Source organism: Gopherus evgoodei, chromosome 6 (genome assembly GCF_007399415.2).
Source record: "Gopherus evgoodei ecotype Sinaloan lineage chromosome 6, rGopEvg1_v1.p, whole genome shotgun sequence".
In the NCBI taxonomy this organism is placed as follows: Eukaryota; Metazoa; Chordata; order Testudines; family Testudinidae; genus Gopherus; species Gopherus evgoodei.
This window is the reverse complement of record NC_044327.1, coordinates 86,264,851-86,289,304: the sequence shown is the minus strand read 5'-3', so window position 1 is coordinate 86,289,304 and position 24,454 is coordinate 86,264,851. Positions and strand designations below refer to the sequence as shown.

General features: G+C 43.2%; 2 protein-coding genes across 6 annotated transcripts in view; one reads left to right on the top strand and one right to left on the bottom strand.

Annotated features, from left to right (window-relative positions):
- Window positions 1-17,593, bottom strand: part of PTCD2 (pentatricopeptide repeat domain 2) — a 31,863-nt gene extending 14,270 nt beyond the window's left edge. The window contains exons 1-6 of one of the 4 annotated variants that reach the window (XM_030567781.1): window positions 17,453-17,593; window positions 10,394-10,486; window positions 6,058-6,187; window positions 5,309-5,426; window positions 1,890-1,968; window positions 542-633 (exon numbers count right to left, since the gene is read on the bottom strand). In XM_030567781.1, the coding sequence (XP_030423641.1) occupies window positions 542-633; window positions 1,890-1,968; window positions 5,309-5,426; window positions 6,058-6,187; window positions 10,394-10,486; window positions 17,453-17,585 (645 nt within the window). In that variant the 5' untranslated portion in view covers window positions 17,586-17,593. Of the gene's footprint in view, window positions 1-541; window positions 634-1,889; window positions 1,969-5,308; window positions 5,427-6,057; window positions 6,188-10,393; window positions 10,487-12,925; window positions 13,088-17,202; window positions 17,426-17,452 lie in introns of those variants that run through there. The other 3 variants (XM_030567782.1, XM_030567785.1, XM_030567784.1) reach the window with 3 other exon arrangements.
- A 183-nt stretch (window positions 17,594-17,776) lies between these two features.
- MRPS27 (mitochondrial ribosomal protein S27) overlaps window positions 17,777-24,454 on the top strand; it is a 68,113-nt gene continuing 61,435 nt past the window's right edge. Inside the window, exons 1-3 of one of the 2 annotated variants that reach the window (XM_030567780.1) lie at window positions 17,786-17,868; window positions 21,999-22,081; window positions 22,677-22,754. In XM_030567780.1, the coding sequence (XP_030423640.1) occupies window positions 22,075-22,081; window positions 22,677-22,754 (85 nt within the window). In that variant the 5' untranslated portion in view covers window positions 17,786-17,868; window positions 21,999-22,074. Of the gene's footprint in view, window positions 17,869-21,998; window positions 22,082-22,676; window positions 22,755-24,454 lie in introns of both variants that reach the window. The other variant, XM_030567779.1, reaches the window with a different exon arrangement.

The window sequence follows — 24,454 nt, the reverse complement described above, 5'->3', positions numbered from 1 at the left end:
GGTTCAAATTTAGAGAAACAGAGATCATAAGTGACACCAATTTGGGTGCCCCAGTCTAGTCCCTAGATAATGTTTGCCTATAATGCAAAATTAGTGAATGATTTAGCATACACTGACATTTCTGCAAGGAGCAGATATTCCAGGAAACAAGTGCTGAATGCCAAGTTTTGAGTGTATTATAACAGCAGAACTGCCACTGGATGAGGCAGGAGTCCTGTGGAAAAAACAGTATGTAATCATACGATTACAGACTGCATCATAATATATGCACACAAGGGGAATGAATTACAGTTGCACAGGAAATCTTAATTCGAGCATTTCCTAATTTATGAGTGCTTAATTTTGCAAACATTTTTTTTGATGTGTGCAATATATATTGTACACTTGACAAAGCAGCAATCTGTGATGGACTTAGGCTTCCAACTGAAGTGTTTGCAGCAGATGAGAAACAATGGCAGGGTATCAAATAGAAATTTTAAAGAAAAATCTAATTAAAATAAAATACTACAAAACTTCTTCATGGAATAATGAAACATTTTACCAGTTTGTAGCATATTGCAAATGCAAGTAAATAGGTATCTTTGATGAATTTTATATGTTGTTTTTTCATTTCTCCCAGGACTTCCAAGGCACCTGCCAAAAAACAGATATTCATCCAGTAGTTAAGTACTTCGCTAACTGGGGCTCTTACACTTAATGCATAACCCATCTACTACCGACAAAACAAGATTACAGTATATGAGCCCCCCCCAAATATACATTTAAAATAATGTTGCAGACTAAGAACTATTAGTCTAAAAAGAATTTACATATAAATGATACGTTTTCAGAAACCTTGCATCAGTGCTAGGTAGAGGTAGCTGTTACTTTAAAAAAGGGATGTGATGAATACTTGATTTAGATTCAATTTGTATGAAAATTCTGTCTTATTGTCAAATCTATATTCATACAAATGTGACTCTCAAATCATATGCCTCCTTATCATCCTCTCAGATCCCAAGAGACACCAGGCAGTGGCCATTTACAAATATGGCCAAACTCCCTTCACTAATCCCGTACAGAATTCCCACAAGCTCCCAGCTACTTCTCTTCATGCTGGCCCTGTATCCAGTCTCTAATATGCTCATTTCCAGGTTAGCTTGCCTTCCTGACCTACTGACCCTGACAATATTGAAATCAGGTTTGCCAAATGCCGGGACATTGTGCTGGATATTCTTCAAATTTAAAAAAAAAAAAAAAAAAAAGGGTTTGCCTCAACCTTACTTTACATTGCGCTTGAGATTTTCATGTCAGAGAAACCTTTCTGGGCCACATGAGACAGCTTCCCAGGTCTTCATAAAGGGTGAGATTGTGGTTTTAAGACAATGGCAGTGATGTAAGGAAGACACTCTGAGTGTATGTGTTTTCAGATCAAACAGAGCCTCTGAACAATTTTCTTACAAAAACATATTTTCCCACATGCTCTAACGCCCACAAAAATGCATGAATAAATTTTCTTCAACCTTCCCCATACCACAAACAAAACAGTGTAGGGGGAAAAAGCATGAGACATTTCAGTCTAAAGGACATTTTTAGAGAAGTTAAGCCCCTGGAAAATAGGAGTCTAAAACAAAAGGCTCTTGTCTCAACCATAATTGTACAGTATTGCTAATGGGAGGCTAGAGTGCTGCTGCAAGTACTTAATAAGTACACATTATGGAGCCCTTCAAATGCTGTTGCATACTGCTGTGCAGCTTTCAAATCCAAGAGTGATCACATATGGCTCAGCTAGCCAAAACAAGCATACTGTTCAGTGTTATTTATAGCTTTAAAATAGATTCATGGTTATATTTAAGACGTGTACCTTGCTCAAAATGCATTTGCTTTGACACATTTATTTTAGTACTTACTTTCATAATGACCTTTTTTAAACAACATATCCATCAAAATATTGAATGATGTGCTATCAGAGAAGAAGCCGTGCAGAGTCTGGTGAAGAAACGCATAAACAGAGTCAGTTTTAAACAAAATTGCTATAGGCCCTTCCTTACCACATACAGCATGTCCTCCAGCTGTGAACTGGCCATGTCCCCATAAGTGATACATTTGGCTCTCAAAGTTCTCCTTGTGTCCCCCAGTGGAGTAATCTTTAATTTTTAATTGAACTTTAGATCATATTGTGTTATTGATTTTTGAAGAACTTCCCACTGAGTTCTACTTCAAAGAAGATTGATGGCAGGATATGCCCTTTGAGTTAGTACAAACAGAACTGACTGGGTACGGGCTACTTTGAAATCTTAACAGTTATAAATACAGGTTTGTGTTTTCCTGTAGCCGAGCACTGATAAATGAGGTCTTTGAGGGAAAAAATGCCAGCACCATCAAACTGAAGGAGATTTTTCTGCTGAACACAGAACAAAAGTGGTGAGCTGACCAGGACTAAGGTTCTAATTACCAAGGGCAGAGAATTTAATGAAAGAGCGCCTTAGAATAAAAAATTAGCGGATTTTCTCTCACTGAAATTATACTGAACATGGAGCATTCAGGGAAACTAATGTGTGTGAGACAACACAATGCTAGAGGTATATTAAGTTTGAATTTCTATCCACAGAGGCTGCACTAGTGACAGCTGAATGTTACTGTGGAGAATGAAGGGGTTACACGTAACGCTACGACTTTGGTGGGGAGATCAGTGTTTCTGATAATCATGAATCTGAATAAAGTCCGTGATCGTCGCAGCAACAGCTCCTTTCCCTTCTGAGAGTTGTGACCTGGCCCACATGGTCGCAGGGCCACTCAGGTTTGGTGTGTCCGCCACTCTGCAGATGGTGACAGAGGGAAAGAGACATCAAACCTGAGTGCATTGCGACTCATGGACTAGGTCACAATGACAATCCAATTCAGCCCTCCCTTCCTCCATATACAGAGGGACGGACAAGCCACACCTAGTGGCGCTGTGTCCAAGTGAGCCAAGTACCAAAGCCTGGAGCAGGGAGCCAGGCCCAGCCCTACACAACAGGAGACGCTGCTGCGGGGTGAGTCCAAGGCAGGCTTCCTCTCCAGCCCCCCTTTTTCCTCAGGGTCTTCCCTCCTCACCGAGATTGGCTCACTCTCCAACCTCTCCCATAGGCCCCCCTGCTCTTCCCCTTTCCGTGAGATGGCCTTGTTTTCACACACCTCTGCCATTACATTTTTTTAAATTTCTGTGAAAAAAAATTGTAGCCTTAATTACATGTAGTTTTTTTTATAAATATGGCATGTCCCTCTGGTTATCTGTTCCACATTAACCTGCTTGACTGCCAGAAGTTAAATCAAAGGAGGTTGTTAAGGGAGAAACCAGCAGGAAAGGTATGGCAGTGATGAAGATAAGACTCCTTGGAGAAACAATGGGGAACCTATGGATTGGGAATAGCCCTTGCCTGGCTCCAAATAGTCTGGCAGGGTATATAAACCTAGGATCAAGCTGTTCCAAAAATGTAGGGTATGTCTTTACAGTACAGTCAGCTTGAGTTACAACTTGAGTGTTACACCCTAATTGGACTCCCATCTACACACACAAATCTCTAGCTTGAGTTAAGTGGTGCTTTAGGCTTGAGCTAGCTGGCCTGTCAGGGTATGTCTATATTGCAGCTGGGATCATGCCTACCAGCCCAAGCAGACAGACATTCCTTAGTTTCACTTACGCTCACATCTTAAAAATAGCAGCAAGGATGTTATGGCATGTGTGGCAGCAAAGGCTAACCACCTTGAGCTCAGACCCAGGTGGTCATGGTGGGTCTGAGCTCAGGTGGTTGGCCCATGCTGCCACCCATGCTATAATGTCCACACTGCTATCTTTACCAACCGAGCTTGAGTGAGATTCAAGGTTGCTTGGGTAGGCTAGCCTGTGCATTTTTGCTGTATAGACGTACCCTGAGGTTGACGCTCAGACTGATGGAGTCATACACAGGGACTGCAGCAAGCAAGCTGACTCTCTCAACCCACAGATGGGAATAAGTCAGACCCACCTGAGCTATGAATAGGGAGCTTATGTAAGGGAATATATTCAACTCTTTGTTGTGTTGACCCATTTGCCTAAATGCTGTGTTCCCTCTGGCAATTAAATGCTACTTTGTTCTGAAGATGCTGTTTTTGAGTCACTTTAATCAGCTGGCACTGGTGCCTGGAGAAAAAGGGGCTTACAGGTGAAAAACTTGGTTGGGCCTGTTGGATTAACATGGTTGGGTAAACAGGTGTGCTACAAGTCTCAAGACTCAATCTAGGAGTGGTTGAATCACATGGCTCCACCGAGAGTGAGGTGCAGGAAGCCAGGCCTGTCACCTGAGAGGTGCACTTGAGAAAAACACAAGGGTATTTAAGATATGGCTGGCCCGGTAACCGTGACAGCTGCCTTCCATGACCTAATACCATTCATTAGTTCTGCAAGAACTCAGGGCCTTTCTTCAAGAACTCAGGGCCTTTCTTACATAGGCCCCAATTCAAAGAGATTTATTTAAAGACATCTCTGAATAAGCATGCAAGCAGCCTCAGTGATTTCAAGGGATTTCTTACATGCTTACAGCTAGGCATGTGCTCAACCATGTTACTAAATTAATGCCTGATCCAAATCCTAGTGAAGTCGAAGGGAGTCTTTCCATCAACTTCAGTGGGCTTTGGGAGAGGCTGATAATATCCTCTCTCTACATTATAGGGCTCTGAAGTCCGTCCTCCCCTGTAATAGGTAGCATGTATATAGGATTTTATATCTTCAAAATGCTGTCCAAAAACTAGTCTTTATAATTGTAAAGCATTAAGGGACTGGTTTTCAGAGGTGCTGAGCATACACAGCTCTTGTAAGCTTCAAGAGTAGCTGCAAATGCTCAGCATCTCTAAATCTGGGCCTAATCTTCTATACAAAAAACTCAGAATCATCAATGTCCAAAGATGATGCTAGAGAACAACAAACGATGCATCAGTGAAATACGTTTACCAATATTAGGTAAGTTTGGTAGACTGAAGAACTACTTCTATTCAATGCATTTTATAGAGAATGTTGACATTATTCTGAAATCCAGCTAACCTCCCAATTACAATGGAAATGCTAGTCTGGTTCAATGTTTTCAATTATTGTTCCTAATAGAGAAAAGCAGAGACTGGAAAGTCAGAACTGGCTAATCAGCCCACACACCTCTGCATCTTAGAAAATAACTTCCCATTATTTCTACAAATCTTCCACTTTACTATAACTTTGAACTCACAGGAGGTCAGGTCATGCAACATATTACTAACCAAAATTAGAATTGAAATGGAAAATAATTTAAAAAAAATTATACATATAAAGAGAAGCTACCTGATCTTTGATGAGTTCTATTGCAGGTACTTCAAGGTCCAGCTCATAACATAGCCTCATAAAAAGGGGTCCAAATTTAAACTCACCAAAGGCCACATTTCTGTTCTCTGTATGGTACCTGATTAGAAAAGATTTTAAAAATGTAAATACATCAGGAGTGGAAAATTGCAACTAATTATGATTTTCAAGAGGCAATGAAATCTGCATATGAAATGGCTTAGGCAGACTGTTCTGTCTGTATACAGTCAATGGCATTTAGAACAACAGTAAGATCATTGCATGGCTGGAGCTGACAATGTTCTTTTCAATTAGTAAATAATAAAGTGAACAGTAATAATAATGTCATCTCTTTTGTTGCCCACTAATTAATCTCTATCAGTTTAGCAATAGAGTGGCCTATATATCGCTACAGCATTTATTTGTATTGGGTTTTGTTGCATTATTTTTTAGTACACATGCTACTTGTAAAATGTGTTGGATTGACAGTCCTAAATACTCTAGTCCTCTATTCACAAAGCAAAAGCAGTACAGGCAGTAGCAAGGTTATTTTCATGCCAACATGCTTCCATCTTTTTCTGCAGGGCAACATCTAGGTGTGAGTGGCTTTTTCACTCTCCATAACCGTTTTTCCTTTTACTGTGTTCAGCGTTTCAGTTGCTAGAGAGATACATTACAAATAAAATTACCATAAATGAAAAATACAAGGAGACAGAGAAAACAATTTGCTTTGGACTTTTTTTCTAAATTACCTGTAAATAACATTTTTAGCTATTTCCACATCGTCTGGTGTCTGGCACAAATGCAGCAATGTTTTTAATTCATCTTTGAGGATTATTCCATTTTTCTTCATTTTTTCTTCAATATTTCTAAAATATGAATCTGAAAGTAAACAAACTGTTGCAGTAGTCTATTGGACACAGCTCCTTCAGTCAGTATACTATACTCTGTACCAGAAGTATGACAATTTCATAGGCTACATCTACACTACAGCAGCAATGCAGCTGGGGGAGGGATAGCTCAGTGGTTTGAGCATTGGCCTGCTAAACCCAGGGTTGTGAGTTCAATCCTTGAGGGGGGCCACTTAGGAATCTAGGGCAAAAATCAGTACTTGGTCCTGCTAGTGAAGGCAGGGAGCTGGACTCAATGACCTTTCGGGGTCCCTTCCAGCTCAATGAGATAGGTATCTCTCTCTCTCTCTCTCATTGCTTGTGGTGGAGATGCTCTAAGCTGACAGGAGACAGCTCTCCCATTGGCTTAATAAATCCTGTCTCTGCAAGAGGTGATAGCTATGTCAGTGGGAGAAGCTCTCCTGCTGATATACTGCTAGGTCGATAAAATCCATACCCCTGAGCGACGTAAGTTATACCAAAGTAACCTGTAGTGTAGACAAAGTCATAGCATGAAAAGGATTTCCCCAGTAATAGGCATAATACTGCCCACAAAGAAGTACATATCTGCTGTTTTCCTTGAAAATCTGAATGTCTGAAAGAGAGGGGGACTCAGCAAGTTTAAAAAGGGCTCCAAATCTAAAGTTTTTCTAGACTCTTCTGCACCGTGTACTGTATGGGATATAAAAGTAAAAACCCCAAGAGCTTTGACATTCTTCTTTCCTTCTTCCAGTCCAAGTTGTAGACTCAAACAGGCATGGGACTACACCAATCACCAGATAATAGTATTGGCCTGGGGGATTCATAGTCCTAGATAAGTGAAAGAAGCAAGGAGAAGAGATGTTTCATACTCTTCTAAAGCTAGAATAGAAATGCACAAGCTATAACCATAGGATCTTGGTAAAAAAATGTAATTACATCTCTTGGCCTCTCAAATGCTATGGTGGGTGCAGGAAATAAGAACAGACCGAACATATGCACCGTAAACTAGGGATTTGACATATTATAGATTCATTAGTTCCCAGGGGATAATATAACTGTCATGGTATAATTCCCCACTCTGAACCTTAGCGTCCAAAAGATGGGGTACCAGCATGAATTCCTCTAAGTTCAATTACCAGCTAAGTACTTGTAGTGCTGCCATCAACCAGGAATTCCAGTGCCTGGTACACTCCGGTCCCCCCAAAACCTTGCCTGGGGACCCCCAAGACCCAGACCCTCTGGATCTTAACACAAGGAAAGTAAACTCTTTCCCCCACCGTTGCCTCTCCTAGGCTTCCCCTCCCTGGGTTACCCTGGAAAATCACTGTGATTCAAACTCCTTGAATCTTGAAACAGAGAGGAAAATCCACCTTCCCCCCTCCTTCTTTCTCCCCCTCCCAGACTCTCCCTGAGAGAGAAAGTAATCCTAACACAGAGAGAAAATAACCTCTCTCCCCCCCTTCCTTCCTTTCTCCCCACCAATTCCCTGGTGGATCCAGACCCAGTCCCCTGGGGTCTCACCAGAATAAAAAAACAATCAGGTTCTTAAACAAGAAACGCTTTTAATTAAAGAGGGAAAAACAGTAAAAATTGTCTTTGTAAATTTAAGATGGAATATGTTACAGGGTCTTTCAGCTATAGACACTGGGAATACCCTCCCAGCCTAAGTATACAGGTACAAATTAAAATCCTTTCAGCAAAATACAAATTTGAACTCCTTCCAGCCAAATACATATTTGCAAATAAAGAAAACAAACATAAGCCTAACTCACTTTATCTACCTAGTCCTTACTATTCTGGACATATAAGAGACTGTATCAGAGAGATTGGAGAGAAACCTGGTTGCATGTCTGGTCACTCTCAGAACCCAGAGAGAACAACCACCAAACACTAACAGCACACACAAAAAACTTCCCTCCCTCAAGATTTGAAAGTATCCTGTCCCCTGATTGGTCCTCTGGTCAGGTGACAGCCAGGCTCACTGATCTTGTTAACCCTTTCCAGGCAAAAGAGATATGAAGTACTTCTGTTCTATTAACTCTTACTTATCTGTTTATGACAATAACTCAGCTCAGTGGACAAACAAGGTGAAGTATGACCTGAATCCCTATAAAGCTTAGTTCCTACATTTAGCAACAGTGTCTGACCCATATTAATAAGTTCAATATATATCTTATGAATCTTATTCCACATCCTCTGCATACTGAAATTCCACCACTATAGCAGGGATCTTATGAGTGAACCAAGCAGTGGAAATGGAAGAGGGCCCTTTTAAACATAAAAAACAAAATGTACTTTTAACAGATAGTAGTATTGTAATTATTAGTCCACCAATCCTTTGCTTTCCTTGTGGCGAAAGCCTGATCGACTGTGGGACTCCTAGTCCAAATTTGCGCAACCCAAAGTAAACATCACAGAGTGTAAAACCACAGTCTAGGGAGAATTCATCAGAAAAACGCTATTACATCAGACACAAAACAAGCATTTGATGTTTTAAGAAGCACTATTTTTTCAACATGAAAAGCTTTTAAGAATCGCCATGTTGCCTAATATTTTTAAAGAAAACTGTTTAAATAATGGTATATCTATACAAAGTACCAGAAAAATGAATAAATATGAAGAAACTTATTATGCTGCTTTGAAAGAAAGCAAATTTTCACAGCAGATCTGTGATTATGTTAGGCTTGGCAAGCCAGTCAACTGATTGATCAAATAATGTCATTTGACACCTATTTATTTGACTAAAGTCAAATGTTGCCAAACATTCCAGCAAGAATGGCCTAATGTAGGTGGGAGCCTACGTTTTTGACTGCATTCTGGTGCCATTCTTTCATTTTTTACAACTTCATTTCATTGCATTTTGCAATTTTCTGAGTTAAAATAACTGTTAAATAACTTGTTTTTTGTAATTAGTCATAACTATCTACCTAAGGCCAAGCCTATTGGTGACCGTAAAGTTTTACTTTTTTTGTTGTTGTTGTTAGTGTTCTAATAAATCACTGCTTTAAAATATTTGACCAATGTATGACCGGTCAATTCTTCTTAGGATCGGTCAAATGGCCTACTGCAGATTATGTCTCACCTGCATTCAGGACCGGCGCTAGAGTTTTTTGCACCTTAGGCGCACGGCCATTTCACAGCCCCGCGCGCTGCTCCCGCGGCTCCGGTGGAGCTGCCACAGCCGTGCCTGCGGGAGGTCCACCGGAACCGCATGGGACCAGCGGCCCGTCTGCAGGCATGCCTGCGGCAGCTCCACCGGAGCTGCGGACCAACGGACCCTCCGCAGGCACGACTGCAGCAGGTCCACCGAAGCCGCCTGCCGCCCATCCTGCCCCCAGCAAAATAACGCCCCCCGAAAATCCTGGCGCCCTAGGAGATTGCCTAGTTTGCCTCAATGGAAGCGCCGGCCCTGCCTGCATTGCTTTTTCTCTCCCCCAGGGCGCTAATGTGACACAGTTTCATGCCACTCATCCCATGTTTAAATTATGAGTATCTCACTCTTACCCTATATATACTGCCAATTAAATTTTTTTTAACACTTGTTTCTATCTTTTATCTCAGGAAATAACTCTCAGCTCCCACTTTGTCCCCTCCAAAGATTGGGTTTTACATCTTCACAGAACATTGTTCCTCCCCTCCCCTCAACAATAAACCTCATTTTGTTCTTTGGGATAATTCTTGCATTTGTAAAAGTTAATCAACAGAAACAAAATCTGTGTATAATCAGCCAGCTTCATGAAGATAAGTCCTGCATAACCTTTATCAACTCCTCACGGCAGATTTATGTTTCACTAAATAAAGGGAGAAGGAACCTCCAGTTTTTCCCTAATGGGACTTTATCTATTAACAATAACAATCTAAGACTTCACTCCACACTCGTTTTGGAGATCCTGAACTCACCTTTCATATTTCTAATTTACAGCTGTCACTGGAATCAGAGGAGATACAAGATGAGAGGTTGAGAGAAAGGAAATAGCTGAATAGCACAAAATTGCTAATTTACAAAGTGGATTAAGAATTATTGGCATAACCCTCTTCTGGATACCTAAGCATTTACTAAATTTTGTACTAAGTTTCCCTGCAGAAGAAAACAGTTACCTGTTCTAAAAAGTTACAAAGTTGCACTGTGGTTTGGTGGCCTTGACTGGAACAAACAGAAATATTAAACGCTAATTTTAATATTGATGATATTGTTCAATAAAATAAATACTTGTACCTTTATTGCCATAAATTTGATGTTCAGTTGCTATCTTCTTCTGCTGAAATTCTTGCAATCGTATAATATCGTCGGTTAGCAGATATCGCTTTGCTATAAATGGGGAGGAAGGAAGGGGAAGATTCAGCATAATATTAGATTTACTGTTTGACAACACTGAAGTCTGCATTTAGGAACTACTGCTATTATTTACAATGTAATCCGGGACCACAAGAAGATTTAGGGTCTGGTTTTCAGAAGTGCTGGGCACCTGCAGCTTAATCAATGGAAGCTGTGGGTGATCAGTGCCTTTAAAAACCAGGCTCTTAAAGAGCATCATAGTTAAAATGTGACAGTAAACATGGCACCTTCTTTCTCTCTGAATCATAGTTGCTTACTTTACTGACAAAAATAAGTATTTACTCCAACAGTTATGCAGGGCAAGTACAGACAAGGAGGAGTGAGCATTATAATAGTTTTGCTTCATGTGTAATTAAAGTAAACTGCAAAAAATAATTAAAATTGAGATGTGTGTTTTCCTATTAACCAATCAATGAGAGCAGTCAGAGCAGAAAGGAGGAAAAAAGCTCCCCCTTTTGTGAAATCCTCTTAGTAGTACTCCTTTCTGGCTTTCTCAAGAGATCCCAGAATGCACCGTTCTATGACAGGACAAATAGTGGCTGTGAAGAGATTTTGATATTTGTGCTGTCATAGAATGATGCATTCTGGGATCTCTTGAGTAAGCCAGAAAGTACCAAAAGAATTTCATAAAAGGGGGGAATAATTGGAAGATGCGCATGTATTATATGCATCACAATAGCACCCAAACTTCCCAATCAAGTTTGGAGCTCATTCGTGTTAGGTTCTGTTCAAATACATAGAAAGACATGGTTCCTGCCCCAAAGAGTTTACAATCTCAAGACTTTGATGCTGAACTCAAATTTTTTTATCTCACCTTTTTCAGCTAATTGTCAGCTAAGTTCTGTTTGCAAAATCTTTATCATCACAGACATCTCTTCAGTAACAGAAACTATTTGCAACAAAGCAATTTTAACAGGGTTTACACTGATACAATCCACTCTTTTAGGTTGCTTATGGAAACATTCTAATCCTTTTTGTGTGTTGGCTTAATCATAAATTAGGGGAAAAAGGAAATAAGTAGCCTAAATAATGGAGCAGCTCATATCGAGCAGGAAAAAAGGATGATTTTATTTATACATACACACAAACCAAAAATTTTAAGGAACCAAAAAAAAATTAAGAAAATCTTAAGATTTCTATTTACATAACAAAATAAAGGCCCACCTATACATATTAAAATATACACCAATGCAAACCATCCTAACATGGTTGAAATAAATACACCTCATTTCTTTCAAGTGTGTTTTGTCTCATGGTAACCTGTTATAACTGGGTGACTAAATGATACAATTCTTCTGTTCCCACTGAACTAGAATGTTGAAAATTGGTATATTCATTCCTCCTCCCATCCCTGAAATGTGCCATTTTTAACATATCTCATCAAGAGATCATCAGTTTAATAATTTACAACACATTCTTTATCTTGAGGTAGTCTTATTAATAAGGCTAAGATTTTGTCACAGATATTTTTAGTAAAAGTCACGGATTGGTCACGGGCAATAAAGGGAAATTCATGGAAGCCCGTGACCGGTCCATGACTTTTACTAAAAATATCTATGACAAAATGGGGAGCCGTTGCGGGGGCCATCTGGGAGCTCTGGAGGCCTCACCACCACATGAGGGAGTTTGGAGCTCCAGGGTCCCCCCTCCCCATGGCTTGGAGCTGTGGGATCCCCCCAGTGGCGGCTCAGAGGTTACCAGCACCTGCAATAGCAAGGAGCTGTGGGGTATCCCCCAGCCACCAGAACCTTGCAGCTCCCAGCCACTTGCCGGCAGTCTTTGGAAGTCATGGATTCCATGACTGCCTTGATAAAATTGTAGCCTTACTTATTAAGTATCATCCTCTGATTTGGAGAAATTAAGGCATCTGAGGTTTTATTCATTGGATTTTCACTAGCAAAATTTCTGAAGGTGAGAAACTGCACCACAGCAAGCGATGCTAATATCCACAGCTGTCCAAAACATGGAGTGCAGTCAGCTAGGAGGCAACAGTGTCCCAGGGCTGCATATTAGATTATCAGATCCATGGCTGAGTTTAGCCCTCACATTTAGAAAACTCATCTTTTGGCTTGTAAATTGCACAAGTTTGATTTGAAAAATCGGGGGAGGGGAGGGGAGGGAGAAAGAAAGTATGGAACTCCACAATACCATTTTTAATCACTTTTTGTCCTCTCTCTCCCCCTTCTCTCTGCTTGCCTCCACCTGTTCTCTCTTGTTATACACTCAGACTGTAAGCTTTTTGGGGGCATAGACTTTTTTTTTTTGGTTCTGTGTTTGGATTGTGCCTTCCACAATGGGGTTGGGGTCCCAGTCCCTGACAGGGGCTCCTAGGCATTACTGCAACACAAATAATAAATAATATTATTTCTGACTAGCCTTCGTTTTCAAATTTCACCTGGATATAAAACTCACCTAGTACAAACTCCACAGCACAAAAACTAGTCCAAATTGTTTTCTTTGCTTTGTCATTTTCTTAATTGATTTTAATGGTGAAAAACAAGCTGTACAGGGCAACTTGATATGTACATTGATTGCAAAGGAAAGATGCAAGACTGCAGATAATTTGAAAATAGAGGATTATACAGCCAGATGCTAGAAACTCTGAAACCATTACAAAGTAGTCCCCATGGTACTCCAGGATTCCAGAACTCTGGAAGTTGGATACTTGCTGAGAATCCAACACAGGAAGAGTCAAGAAGTCTACTTCATATATGGCATCCAGATATCATGTTGGCAGACACAGCAGAAATAGACAAATAGACAATAGCCTAACCATAATACCCAGTAAAAAGTAAAGGGGCACTAAATACACAGAATTTCAAAGCTGCACAAATTAGTAAGAGGTTCAAAGAGTGTAAGGTAGTTCTTCATTAGGTAATTAGAAACATTTAGAGGACAATGTAGACAGAAGCCCTGGTAGTCATGACTGTGTAAAGTTTAGTGGGAAACAATAGGACTGGACCAATCACCATGAAAGGCCTAATTCTGGAGCTGACAGAACACTTCCTGTTTTAGATTCTTCATGTGAAATAATGTCTTTTGTTCCTTCATTGCGTTAATTACACATATACAGCTTCCACCAAGAATCAGTGATTACTACTAAGAAGTTACTAGTGTATCCTACCACTAGTTGCAACTGCAGCTATAAAGCCCCATGTTAGAACTGTGATTTCAACTCAGGGCTTGTCTACATCAGAAAGTTGCAGCGCTGGTGAGGGAGTTACAGCGCTGCAACTTTGAAGGTGTACACATCTGCAGGGCATCACCAGCGCTGCAACTCCCTGTTTGCAGCGCTGGCCGTACTCCCGTTTTGTCTTGGGTGTAGAGGATCCAGCGCTGGTGATCCAGCACTGGTAATCCAATGTAGACACTTACCAGCGCTTTTCTTGACCTCCGTGGAAGGAGGAAGCCTCTGGTAATCAAGCTGGTCTCCTTCCCCGGCTTGCTCTCACGTTCCCGGAACCCCGAGCAAGCAGGTCTCCTTCCCTGCGGTTTGCAGGGTGGTTCGGGGAACGCGAGAGCAAACCGCGGCGAAGCTGGTCTCCTTTCCCGGTTTGCTCTCGCGTTCCCGGAACCCCGAGCAAGCAGGTCTCCTTCCCTGCGGTTTGCAGGGTGGTTCAGGGAACGCGAGAGCAAACCGCGGCGAAGCTGGTCTCCTTTCCCGGTTTGCTCTCTCGTTCCCGGAACCCCGAGCAAGCAGGTCTCCTTCCCTGCGGTTTGCAGGGTGGTTCGGGGAACGCGAGAGCAAACCGCGGCGAAGCTGGTCTCCTTTCCCGGTTTGCTCTCACGTTCCCGGAACCCCGAGCAAGCAGGTCTCCTTCCCTGCGGTTTGCAGGGTGGTTCGGGGAACGCGAGAGCAAACCGCGGCGAAGCTGGTCTCCTTTCCCGGTTTGCTCTCGCGTTCCCGGAACCCCCCTTGAAGCCGCCCAACAGCGCTGCAGTGTGGCCACATCTAACACCACTTGCAGCGCTGGTTGCTGTAAGCGTGGCCACTCTGCAGCGCTGGCCCTATACAACTGTACTAATACAGCTGTAACAACCAGCGCTGCAAAATTTTAGATGTAGACATGGCCTCAGGCACTTCTATCTTTGGGCTTGATCCTGCTAAATTCCAAATGCCCTCAAATCCGTGCCCTAAAAAGACTACAATCTGAAAGATAAAAGAAAACAAAGCAGGAAGGAACAGAATAAAAATCATAAGTAGAGAGGCTAGTGGGGTCACTGGTTCATGCATTATGAATGCTGCACTGAAATATACAGCTACTACTTATCTCTATGGAAAGCCTACTCCAAACTGCCTCTTTACTCAGCTAAACATTCTTACATTTTGCAAATGAGTGGGTCTTTTAAACATTTCCACCATATTTTCTAAAAGTGAAAAGAAATGTTTATTCTACGTAAACAAACTCATTTCCTAGAAGCTGCTGAAAGACAGGAGAGGATGGCATAGGATATATCTTGACTGCAGAGTTAACTGAGGGTGATGAGCACTTTCATTGGCCTCACCTAGGTGTGAGTGGCCACATTGCAAAGCTATACTCAGGAGTGTCCCTGGTGCATGTATTACGAGAACTTCTGAGGGGCTCATATCATGGCTGTTAGTGATAAAGTAAACTGAGCTGCTTTATAGTTATTTCCAACTGTAGAACTTGTCTGTCCTTCTGATCAGCTGGGGCTAATTGTGGGAAAGAACTGGAGGACTATCAGCACTCAAGTGGTTTAGCTTGCATTCACACTGCAAAATGGGTAGTGTTACCAGCCCAAGAGCGAAGATCATTCAGGCTTTAGCATATATCTCAGTAACAGTAAGAGCTCAAGTTAACGCTGCAGTGAAAACAAACCTTTAGTTGTCTAAAACCAGTTGTCTACATTACAAAGTTTTCTCAGTATAGCTATATTGGTGTGTGTGTCTGTGTGTGAGAGAGAGCGAGCGAGCATAGCTATATTGGTCGGGGTGTGTGTGTGTAAAAACCACATCCCCTAACTGACACCATTATGCTGACAAAATGCCCAGCAGAGACACAGCTATGTTGATATAAAAGTGCTTCTGTTGGCATAGCTAACACTATTCAGGAAGCTGCTGTTACTATGCCTATAGAAAAATTAATTGGTATAAACTGCATCTACACCAATATAGCTATATCGGCAAAGCACTGATAGTGTATACAAAGCTTCAGTATCAGGTTTGGAATATCTAGGCTCCCTGAAAGTACATCCCAGCAAGGGAGACATCCCTTCAACCTTCTAGGGCAGATAAACTGGGTATCATACCGGTTAGTCATTCAGTAGCCACTGAATAGTTTTATCTGGGTTGAATTCAATTCTATGTCTTCTGAAGTGCTCTATAGCCTTATTTTTGTAACTAATACAGTAGAAAACTGAAAAGAAACTTTAGAAGGTAAAAGTAAGTATTGAACTGATTACTAGCATTGTACATTGTGGGATCATGGACATTCCACTCACTAAGAAAAGCAGCTCTGTGAAGAAACCTGCTTTTGTTGAAGTGGCCTTTCACTGTTCAGAAGCTTCCATAAAAGGAAGGCCCACAGAGGAATTCCCGTTTCTAAAAGGATAGGACAATAATAAATGGAAGGCCATTCCCAGTTAAGGCACTTCCAACATCACAAGTTATAAGTAAGGAATAAGAACAAGGATGTAGTTACACAGGCTGTTCTGTTGCTCTTAAATGCTAGAAGCACTGAAACAGAAATTCAGCTTTTCTTGGGCGGATTCCCTTTTTTTTAATTTCATGAAACTGAACACAGTATATCTCAGGTTAGAGCATTTGGAAAATTGGTCAAAATAACCACTTGGTGTCAACAAGCAGAGGCAACGAGCGTTTGGGCAAGGGGACTGCTCTCCCTGGGAAATTTTTATATAAAAAAAATAAAAAGTTAAAGCACTTTTCAAGGCCAGTAAGCATAATCTTATATTTACAGATTGGTTAAGTGAGGCACAGAGATGAAGTGATCTGCATACTACTCACCCACAGGGCCGATGCTTCCATTTAGGCGACCTAGGCAGTCACCTAGGGCACCAGGATTTGGGAGGGCAGCAATTTGGTGGCGGGGAGTCCTTCCACGCTCTGGGTTAGCGGTGGCAATTCTGTGGCAGGTCCTTCACTCACTCCGGGACCCGCCGCCTTAGTGCTCCAAAGACTGGGAGCGCGGAACGACCCCCCCGCCGCAGAATTGCTGGGAGTGTGGAAGGACTCCCGCCTAGGGAGCCAAAAACCTTGGCGCCGCTCCTGCTCACCCAGGGATCCAGTCGCAGAGCTGGAAACAGAACCCATATTTCCCACCACATCCCTAACCTACCCAGTGACATTAGAACAATTTTTACAGTGGAGGATGCTGAAAGCCATTGAACAAAACTATAAACCCTGTATATGATGGAAACAACTTCAAGTCAAGGGGTGCTACAGCACCCCAGCACTCCTAGTTCCAGCATCACAGACCAGGAATCCCTATTTCGGGCTGAGGCCCCATGTGGCCGGGGAAGAAGATAACACGCTCCTCTCCAGACAGCACAGCTAGACGCTGAGCGCCATTAGCTGCTAACACAAGCGGCTCTCTAGCCCTCTGTACCGCTGGGGGCAGGGCAAACAGCCAGATCCGACAGCCCCGCTCCCACCCGCAGAGCCTAACCCCAAAAACAACGTGTGCACGAGCTACGAAGCAGCCGCTGACCTGCCAAAGGGTCGCTCTACGCCAGTCCAGCAGTGAACAGACGGAAGTCAACAGGGACCACACATCCCAGCAGCCCCAGCGCCACTTAGCCTAGTCCACTAAAGCCAAGGAATTGCAGTGCATGCTGGGAAGCGTAGTCCTCCTGGGCTGTGACGCGGTCGCTGGAGTACACAGTCGGCCACCTCTATAGCCCCCAGGACACCCCAACCCCTGCTCATCTCCCGAGCCAAGGCCAGGCGCCCGCGAGTACCTCCATGCGGGCAGCTCCAGCAGCCGAGCGCCGCGACAGCTGATCGTAGCATGGAATGTTTGATTGTCTCCCGCAGGATTCGATTGGAACCCCCAACTACCGCGGCGGCCATTCTGTCCTCAGAGCGTACCATCTGCCCCCAGAGGCAGGCCGGTGGTCGGGCGGGAAAGAGGCATTTCAATGGCAGTCACCCCGCCCTCACTTGCTAGTGCCGGTGTCCCTCCAGGGGCAGGGAGGGGCGCGATTCCTCAGTAGCTAAATAGCCAGGTCAGCGGAGCACTATCCTGGTAGCTACTCGCGTCTCCCCTCTCCACCTCAGGCGTTGGTACATTCCGAGATGGCGGCCCTCGTGCTCCGGCGAGCCGTACTCTTCTGGGGCAAGGCTGGGGGTGTGAGAGTGTCCCGCGCAGCGGCAGGTGGGTGACGGTCCGGAGCGCGTGGCCGGGGCACCCCGCAGGCTCCAGCTGCCCTAGGGCTCGTTGCGGGGTGCGGACTCCCGGGGGAATCAGACTGTCGGGCACCGCTTGGTCCAATCGCCTCCCGTGCGCCCCGGGGTAGGAGCAGCTCCTCGGGGCGCTGAGCTAGACGGGCCTGAGCTCGCCACCCGCGCGCGGCTTCTCTATGGGCCAGGCGCCATAGGCCAATACAGGAGAGCTGGGATCTGCTCCTGGCTCTCTAGCACTGCTGGGGCGACCTGTAAAATGGGGATAATCATGCCCCTCCGCGCCAATGTAAAGTGCTCTGGGAGCTCTGCGTGCAAATAACGAGTCGGAGCTGAATGTCCTGTGGCTCCTGGCTACTGCTCCCAAAATAAAGGGGTTACTGACGCCAGTGCCCGTGCTAGCCCACTGGGGGCACTAAGCAGAATTTTTCTGTGGAGGGGGGGCCTACAATACGTACTAAAAATTAATAGGGAGCCTTCTTGAGCTGCTCAGGGCCTTAAGCAATTGTTGAGTCTGCTTATTCCTAGCACCGGCTCTGACTACAGCTTGAGAATGTAGACCTATATTTATTATACATTCACCATACTATCATCTACCCAATCACCTGCTTTTCAGGCTAACAGAACTAGCACCCTGCTGTAATGTTGGGACTGTAAAATCTGCAGGGATAAACACTCAACAAAAATTATCCATCCAGCAACAAAAGTTAGAGAGGTCAGTTGGGTGAGATAATATTGCCTCACCCATCTTGTCTCTGTAATAGCCTGGGACCAACTTGGCTATAACACCACCATGTATACCACTGGTCACCAACCTGTCAATCATGATTGACTGGGCAATTGTGATCTCCAGGGGTGTAGCGGGGCTGCCTCTAAGGCTGACTCCCTGCCTAACTGGCCACATGCCACTCTCAGACGTGGCCAGCATGGCCCTCCGTGTGCTGTTCTTGCCTGAAAATGCTGCTCCCGTGGGCCAGGAGAACTGTGGGAGCGGTGCTTGCAGAGAGGGGCAGCGTGCAGAACCACGGAGGGGCTGCAGGGGCATGTTGGCCCATTCTGGGAGCAGCGTAGGCCCCCTCTCAGAGCCAGCACCCAAAACCTTCTCCTGCAACCCAGCCCTGAGCCCCCTCCAAGAACCAGCACCCCATACACCCTTCTGTACCTTGTACCCCCTCCTGCACCCCAACACTCTGGACCCTCCTCCCAGAGCCAGCATTGTGACATTGCACTCTGTGTTTTATGGAAATATGTTTGAGTGTGAATATCATGTAACTGGAATATGCTTTATGCAAAAGGTCTCTTGTAAGATATCATAACAAAAGTTATAAACTACTGAATAGATTCCTCCTATTTGTATGCATGTATCATTCTTGTATCTGAAGCTAGAAATATAAAGTATAACTCTGAGGTCCTGTTGTAATTATGTAAAGTGTGGGCCCTTAATGGTAGTTTAGAATCTTGCTGGCTCCTATTGGCTAGGACCAATTGGTTGTAAATGGTTATTTACCTGCAAGCCTTCCTCTGTATGGTGGGCCAACCTAGGAAGAATGGAGACTAGGGGCTAGTCTACACTGGCAGTGCTTTAACATGGCTTGTGTAGTCATGGCAGAGCGTTGGGAGAAAGCTCTCCCAGTGCTCAAAAAAAAACCCCATCTCCATTAGAGATGTAGTTACCAGCACTGGTGCTTTACAGCACTGAAATTTGCTGCACTCAAGGGGGTGTTTTTTCACACCCCGATCGAGAAAGTTGCATTGCTATAAATTGCTAATGTAGACCGGCCCTAGGGGTCTTACAGTGACATGTGACCATATCACATGCTACTGGAATCCATCTTAATCCTTATACTTTTCCATTGGTGAGGCAGAGGTGGGGAGAAGCACAGACAAAGAATTCCTGCCTTGTGCCAAAGCTATAAAATGGGGTGGAGCAGGACAAAAGGGGCTGCCAGTCATGAGAAAACCCCAGCTGGGTGTTTGGGTGCTAGAGACAGGTAACTTGCTAAGTTGTTTTTAGTTAGTCTGCAGCTTTTGAGAGCATGGCCCAGACCCTGGGTCTGTGTTGCAGCAGATTCAGGGCCTGGGCCATACTCTCAACACGCTGCCCCAGCCTGGAGTCCCCTCTTGCACCCAAACTACCTCCCAGAGCTTGCACCTCTCACCCCCTCCTACACCCCAACCTCCTGCCCCAGGCTCAGCCCAGAGCACCCTCCCACACTGAACCCCTCAGCCCCAGTCCAGAGCCTGCACCCCCTCCTGAATTGCAACATCCTGCCCCAGCCTGGTGAAAGTGACTGAGGGTGGAGGAGAGCGAGCATTGGAGAGATGGAATGAAGTGAGCGGGAAGGGGCGGGCTAGATCCTAGGTTGCCCTTAGATTCAAAAAGTGATCTTGGGCATAAAAAGGTTGGAGACTACTGACCTACAGCAACCAACTTAATTTTTTATTAAAGCTTGTTTTTACAAAAGCAAAATTTTGGGCAAAATTGAACAGAGTTCCCCTGAAAACCCTGTACATTAACTCCTCTGCTAGTGGAGTTTGTTGGGTAAATTTACAATTTCACTAATTTGAAATCTCTCCTTGCTGCTTCATAGTAGGTCAGTGTCCATGTCACAAAAATCACCACCTTTTCATTTAGAACTAACTGGTATCCTTGTGACAAAAGTGAAGTAGCATGGAGACTGAACTACCCTCAGTTAGGGTTGAAGCGCTAAAGGTAGCACAAAAGTAGAATTGGCAATACCATGATCCCCCCCTAAAATAACCCTGTAACACCTCCCCCCCCCCGCCCCGCAGCTTCCTTTTGCGTAATGTTCCTGCGTTATGGTGTCTCTATCCTATGTGCTCTGTGGAGACATCACATTTCAGCCTCTAGGGCTGGCATTCTTAACCAGCTCGAACTATGCACGGACACACAAAAGGGGAAGTTGTTCCAAAATGTCTAATTAAAATTATCAGTTTAACACACCTACCACTTGTATTGAAGAATGGAGGATATTAAATGCTTCTTGTGATTTGAAACCTTTTTGTACAGCTGAATACATACAATAATGTATTTTGACCACAGGACTCCAGGCCACCAGATCTTTTGACACACATTTGCAAAGAAATGCAGAACTGGACATCTTTAAAAAGAAGGCTGGTGAAGTGAAAGAGGTTCATTTTCTAGCTTCCAAGTATAGCAGGAAAATAACTAGGAGTAAAATGAAAATAACTTTAAATTTCATGAGGTTTGTTAGTGCTTTCAGATGAGGACTTGAAAACAGGTGCTATTTAGTATGTGGAACCATACTACACCTCTACCCTGATATAGTGTGACCTGATATAACACGAATTTGGATATAATGTGGTAAAGCAGTGCTCCGGGGGTGGGGCTGCGCACTCCGGTGGATCAAAGCAAGTTCAATATAACACGGTTTCACCTATGACATGGTAAGGTATTTTGGCTCCCAAAGGCAGCGTTATATCAGGGTAGAGATGTAGTAATTTGTACTTAGAATATATATCTAATCCAAGTCTTTCAAAGCATTGTACGTCCATGTCTGAACCTCTTTCCCCTTCAGCAACACATGACATGCTGCCTATTGCACCTCTCATGTATTCCTTTGCACAATGGTGTTCCCTGTCCTCCAGGATTCAGCACTTGCCATTGTCTTCCAGAAGTTATGAACAGTCTTGCTCATGTTTCATAGGCTGCCAGTGTCTCTCAAATAGATCTTGGAGAATAACTATTTTTTATGTGGCTTATTAGCAGTTTAAAAAAAAATCCTTTTGAGTTGGTTCTAAAATGAAAACTTTAGGCAAATAAAATGTTTTTTTCAACTTCAATGGAATTTTTTTCCCTTTTTCTGACACTAAACTTTTCCTTTAAATTTTGAGCTTTAACATTTTTGAATTTGTTGAATAAAATTGAATGACATTTAAAACCCCAAATCATTTCAAACCGAAAAATTGTAATATTTTTTGGAAAATATTGAAACAAAATGTTTTGAGTTTCAGATTTATTTTCTGAAACAAACAATTTGGGGAAACTGACATCAGTTTGCAAACTGACACTAAGTTGTGTGTTTGAATCTGCCTTTTTTTTTTTTTTTTTTTCCCAAAGAGGTTTCATTTGAAAAACTGAAGCCCTAATCACAAATGTGCATGAACAGAGACGTATGGGGAGCAAAGTACATGTTTGATGCCATGTGGGTTTGTACTTCTTGCTTTGGTTCATGAATGTTTCCTGGTCTTAAGCTTTTATTAGAGGTGTAGAGAAAAGAAGAAGGGTGTGAACAATAAATGTTTTAATGCACCAAAGCTTTCTTCCAAATGCTAAAATCAAGTTAAGTGCTGTGGAAGTTAATTTTATGTTGCAGGGGACTATAGAGGCTTCTAGGAAAAAGAAAGTGACCATGGCAATGTCTTGTCTTACTATGAATCATAGAATATCAGGGTTGGAAGGGACCTCAGGAGGTCATCTAGTCCAACCCCTTCCTCAAACAGGACCAATCTCTAGACAGATTTATGCCGTGATCCCTAAGTGGCCCCCTCAAGGATTGAACTTGCAACCTTGGGTTTAGTAGGCCAATGCTCAAACCACTGAGCTAGTCTTTCCCCCATGCATGGTTTGAATGCATATATGATGAATTAACTGCTTGAAATATGGCATGCTCACAAAACAGTTACAGTTAATTCAGTGAATGGAAGATATAAACATTTGTTCTAATAAAATGTTTGTTTAGTTAAACTGACACCTTTAAGTGATCTGACTTTGACAATGATTTTTTTTTTTTAAATTAGGCAGAAGATCTATTCTTTCTGCAGCTTACGTGGACAGTTCAAAATGGGAAGAAAGAGAAAAAGAGGTGCACAGCTTGGGTAACGAAAGAGTTTTTACATTTACTCATCTTGACTAACTCAAGTGCCCATTCTGAGTTTTGATATCAAAATTTAAAAGGCATTCTGTTACTTAAAATGAAGAGTAAGATGTGCAAGATGTCATTTTGTAAACTATTGGAGGATAATTTTCACTTTTAAAAAGAGTGACAGAAATCTCAGTGTCTGCTAAATTTTTTGCTGAGATTTTTTAATTTTCTGTCAGGAAAATTAAAACTTAGTTTTGGGTTGGTTCAACATTAAACCATCTGCTATGATGTTTCATGGAAGCTGTAGTCTGTGCACTTGTATTATCTCCTTTGGGCTGAGCTCCTGGACTGGACTACAGCTCCCATTGTTAGGGCCCTACCAGATTCACAGTCTATTTTGGTCAATTTCACAGTCATAGGATTTTAAAAATAGTAAATTTCATGATTTCAGCAAGTTAAATCCTGAAATTTCATGGTGGTGTAATTGTAGGGGTCCTGACCCCACAAAGGAGTTGTAGGGGGAATTGCAAGTTTATTGGAGGAGGTGGGTTTTGTGGTACTGCTACCTTTACTTCTGTGCTGCTGCAGGCAGCAGTGCTGCCTTCAGAGTTGGGCAGCTGGAGAGTGGTGGCTGCTGGCCAGGAGCCCAGCTCAGAAAAGCAGAGCTGCCACCAGCAGTGCAGAAGTAAGGATATCATGGTATGGTCTTGCTACCCTTAGTTCTGCGCTGCTCCTGCAGAGCTGGGTGCCCAGCTAACAGCTGCCACTCTGCGGTCGCCCAGCTCTGAGGGCAGCACAGAAGTAAGGTGAGCAATACCATGATTCCCTCCCCCCCCCAAAATAACCTTGTGACCCCCGCCCCTTCAACTTCCTTTTGGGTTAGGACCCCCTCATTTGAGAAACTCTGGTTTTCCCTGTGAAATTGGTCTAGTATAGGGTAAAAGCACATAAAAGACCAGATTTCGCAGTGAGATCAGATTTCACAGTCCACTACATGTTTTTCATGGCCGTGAATGTGGTAGGGCCCTACCCACCATGCACTACAGCATCTACTCTGACCTGCATGACATATCATAGTAGTTTCATGGCAAGCTTTCAGCTTCCTTTGGGCAAAGGGATTTTCCTAGCCGTGAATATGAGGCTGTAATCTGATCTCGATTATGCTTGATAAATCCAGATGATTGGCACTGAGGACCAGTTAATGCTAGTTGTGATTTTTTGGGAGGGTTTTGCAACTGTAGAAGCTTAAGGGGGAGACGGTGGGCGAGGAAATGTACTGCAGTATCCAGTTATTGTCCTTGCCAATGCAAGAGGATGTCTCAAATCAAGATTGGAGGTCTTTCTAAAAGATATGGTGTAGCTCAACCAGAAGTTATAAGCTAGATGCAGGATTACTGGATGTAAGTCTATGGCCTGTGTGGTGCAGGAGGTCATGATCACCATGATTCCTTGTAGCATTAATGTTTATGGATCTGTGAACTGCTCTCTATAGTATATAACTTTTTCATCTATTTATAAATAACTAGACTGATACTAACTCATTTTACTGGTAATAGGCTACCAAAGTTTTTGGATAGCAATTACTATAGCCCTGATCATAGAGCTCTCTTATGACACTTTTTGGGGAGGAAGATTGCAACCTCTTTTCTGCCTGAGACCTTGGACCAAAGCAGTTAGCTTACTCCTGGCTGCCTCAGAAAGTCAAGACCGCTT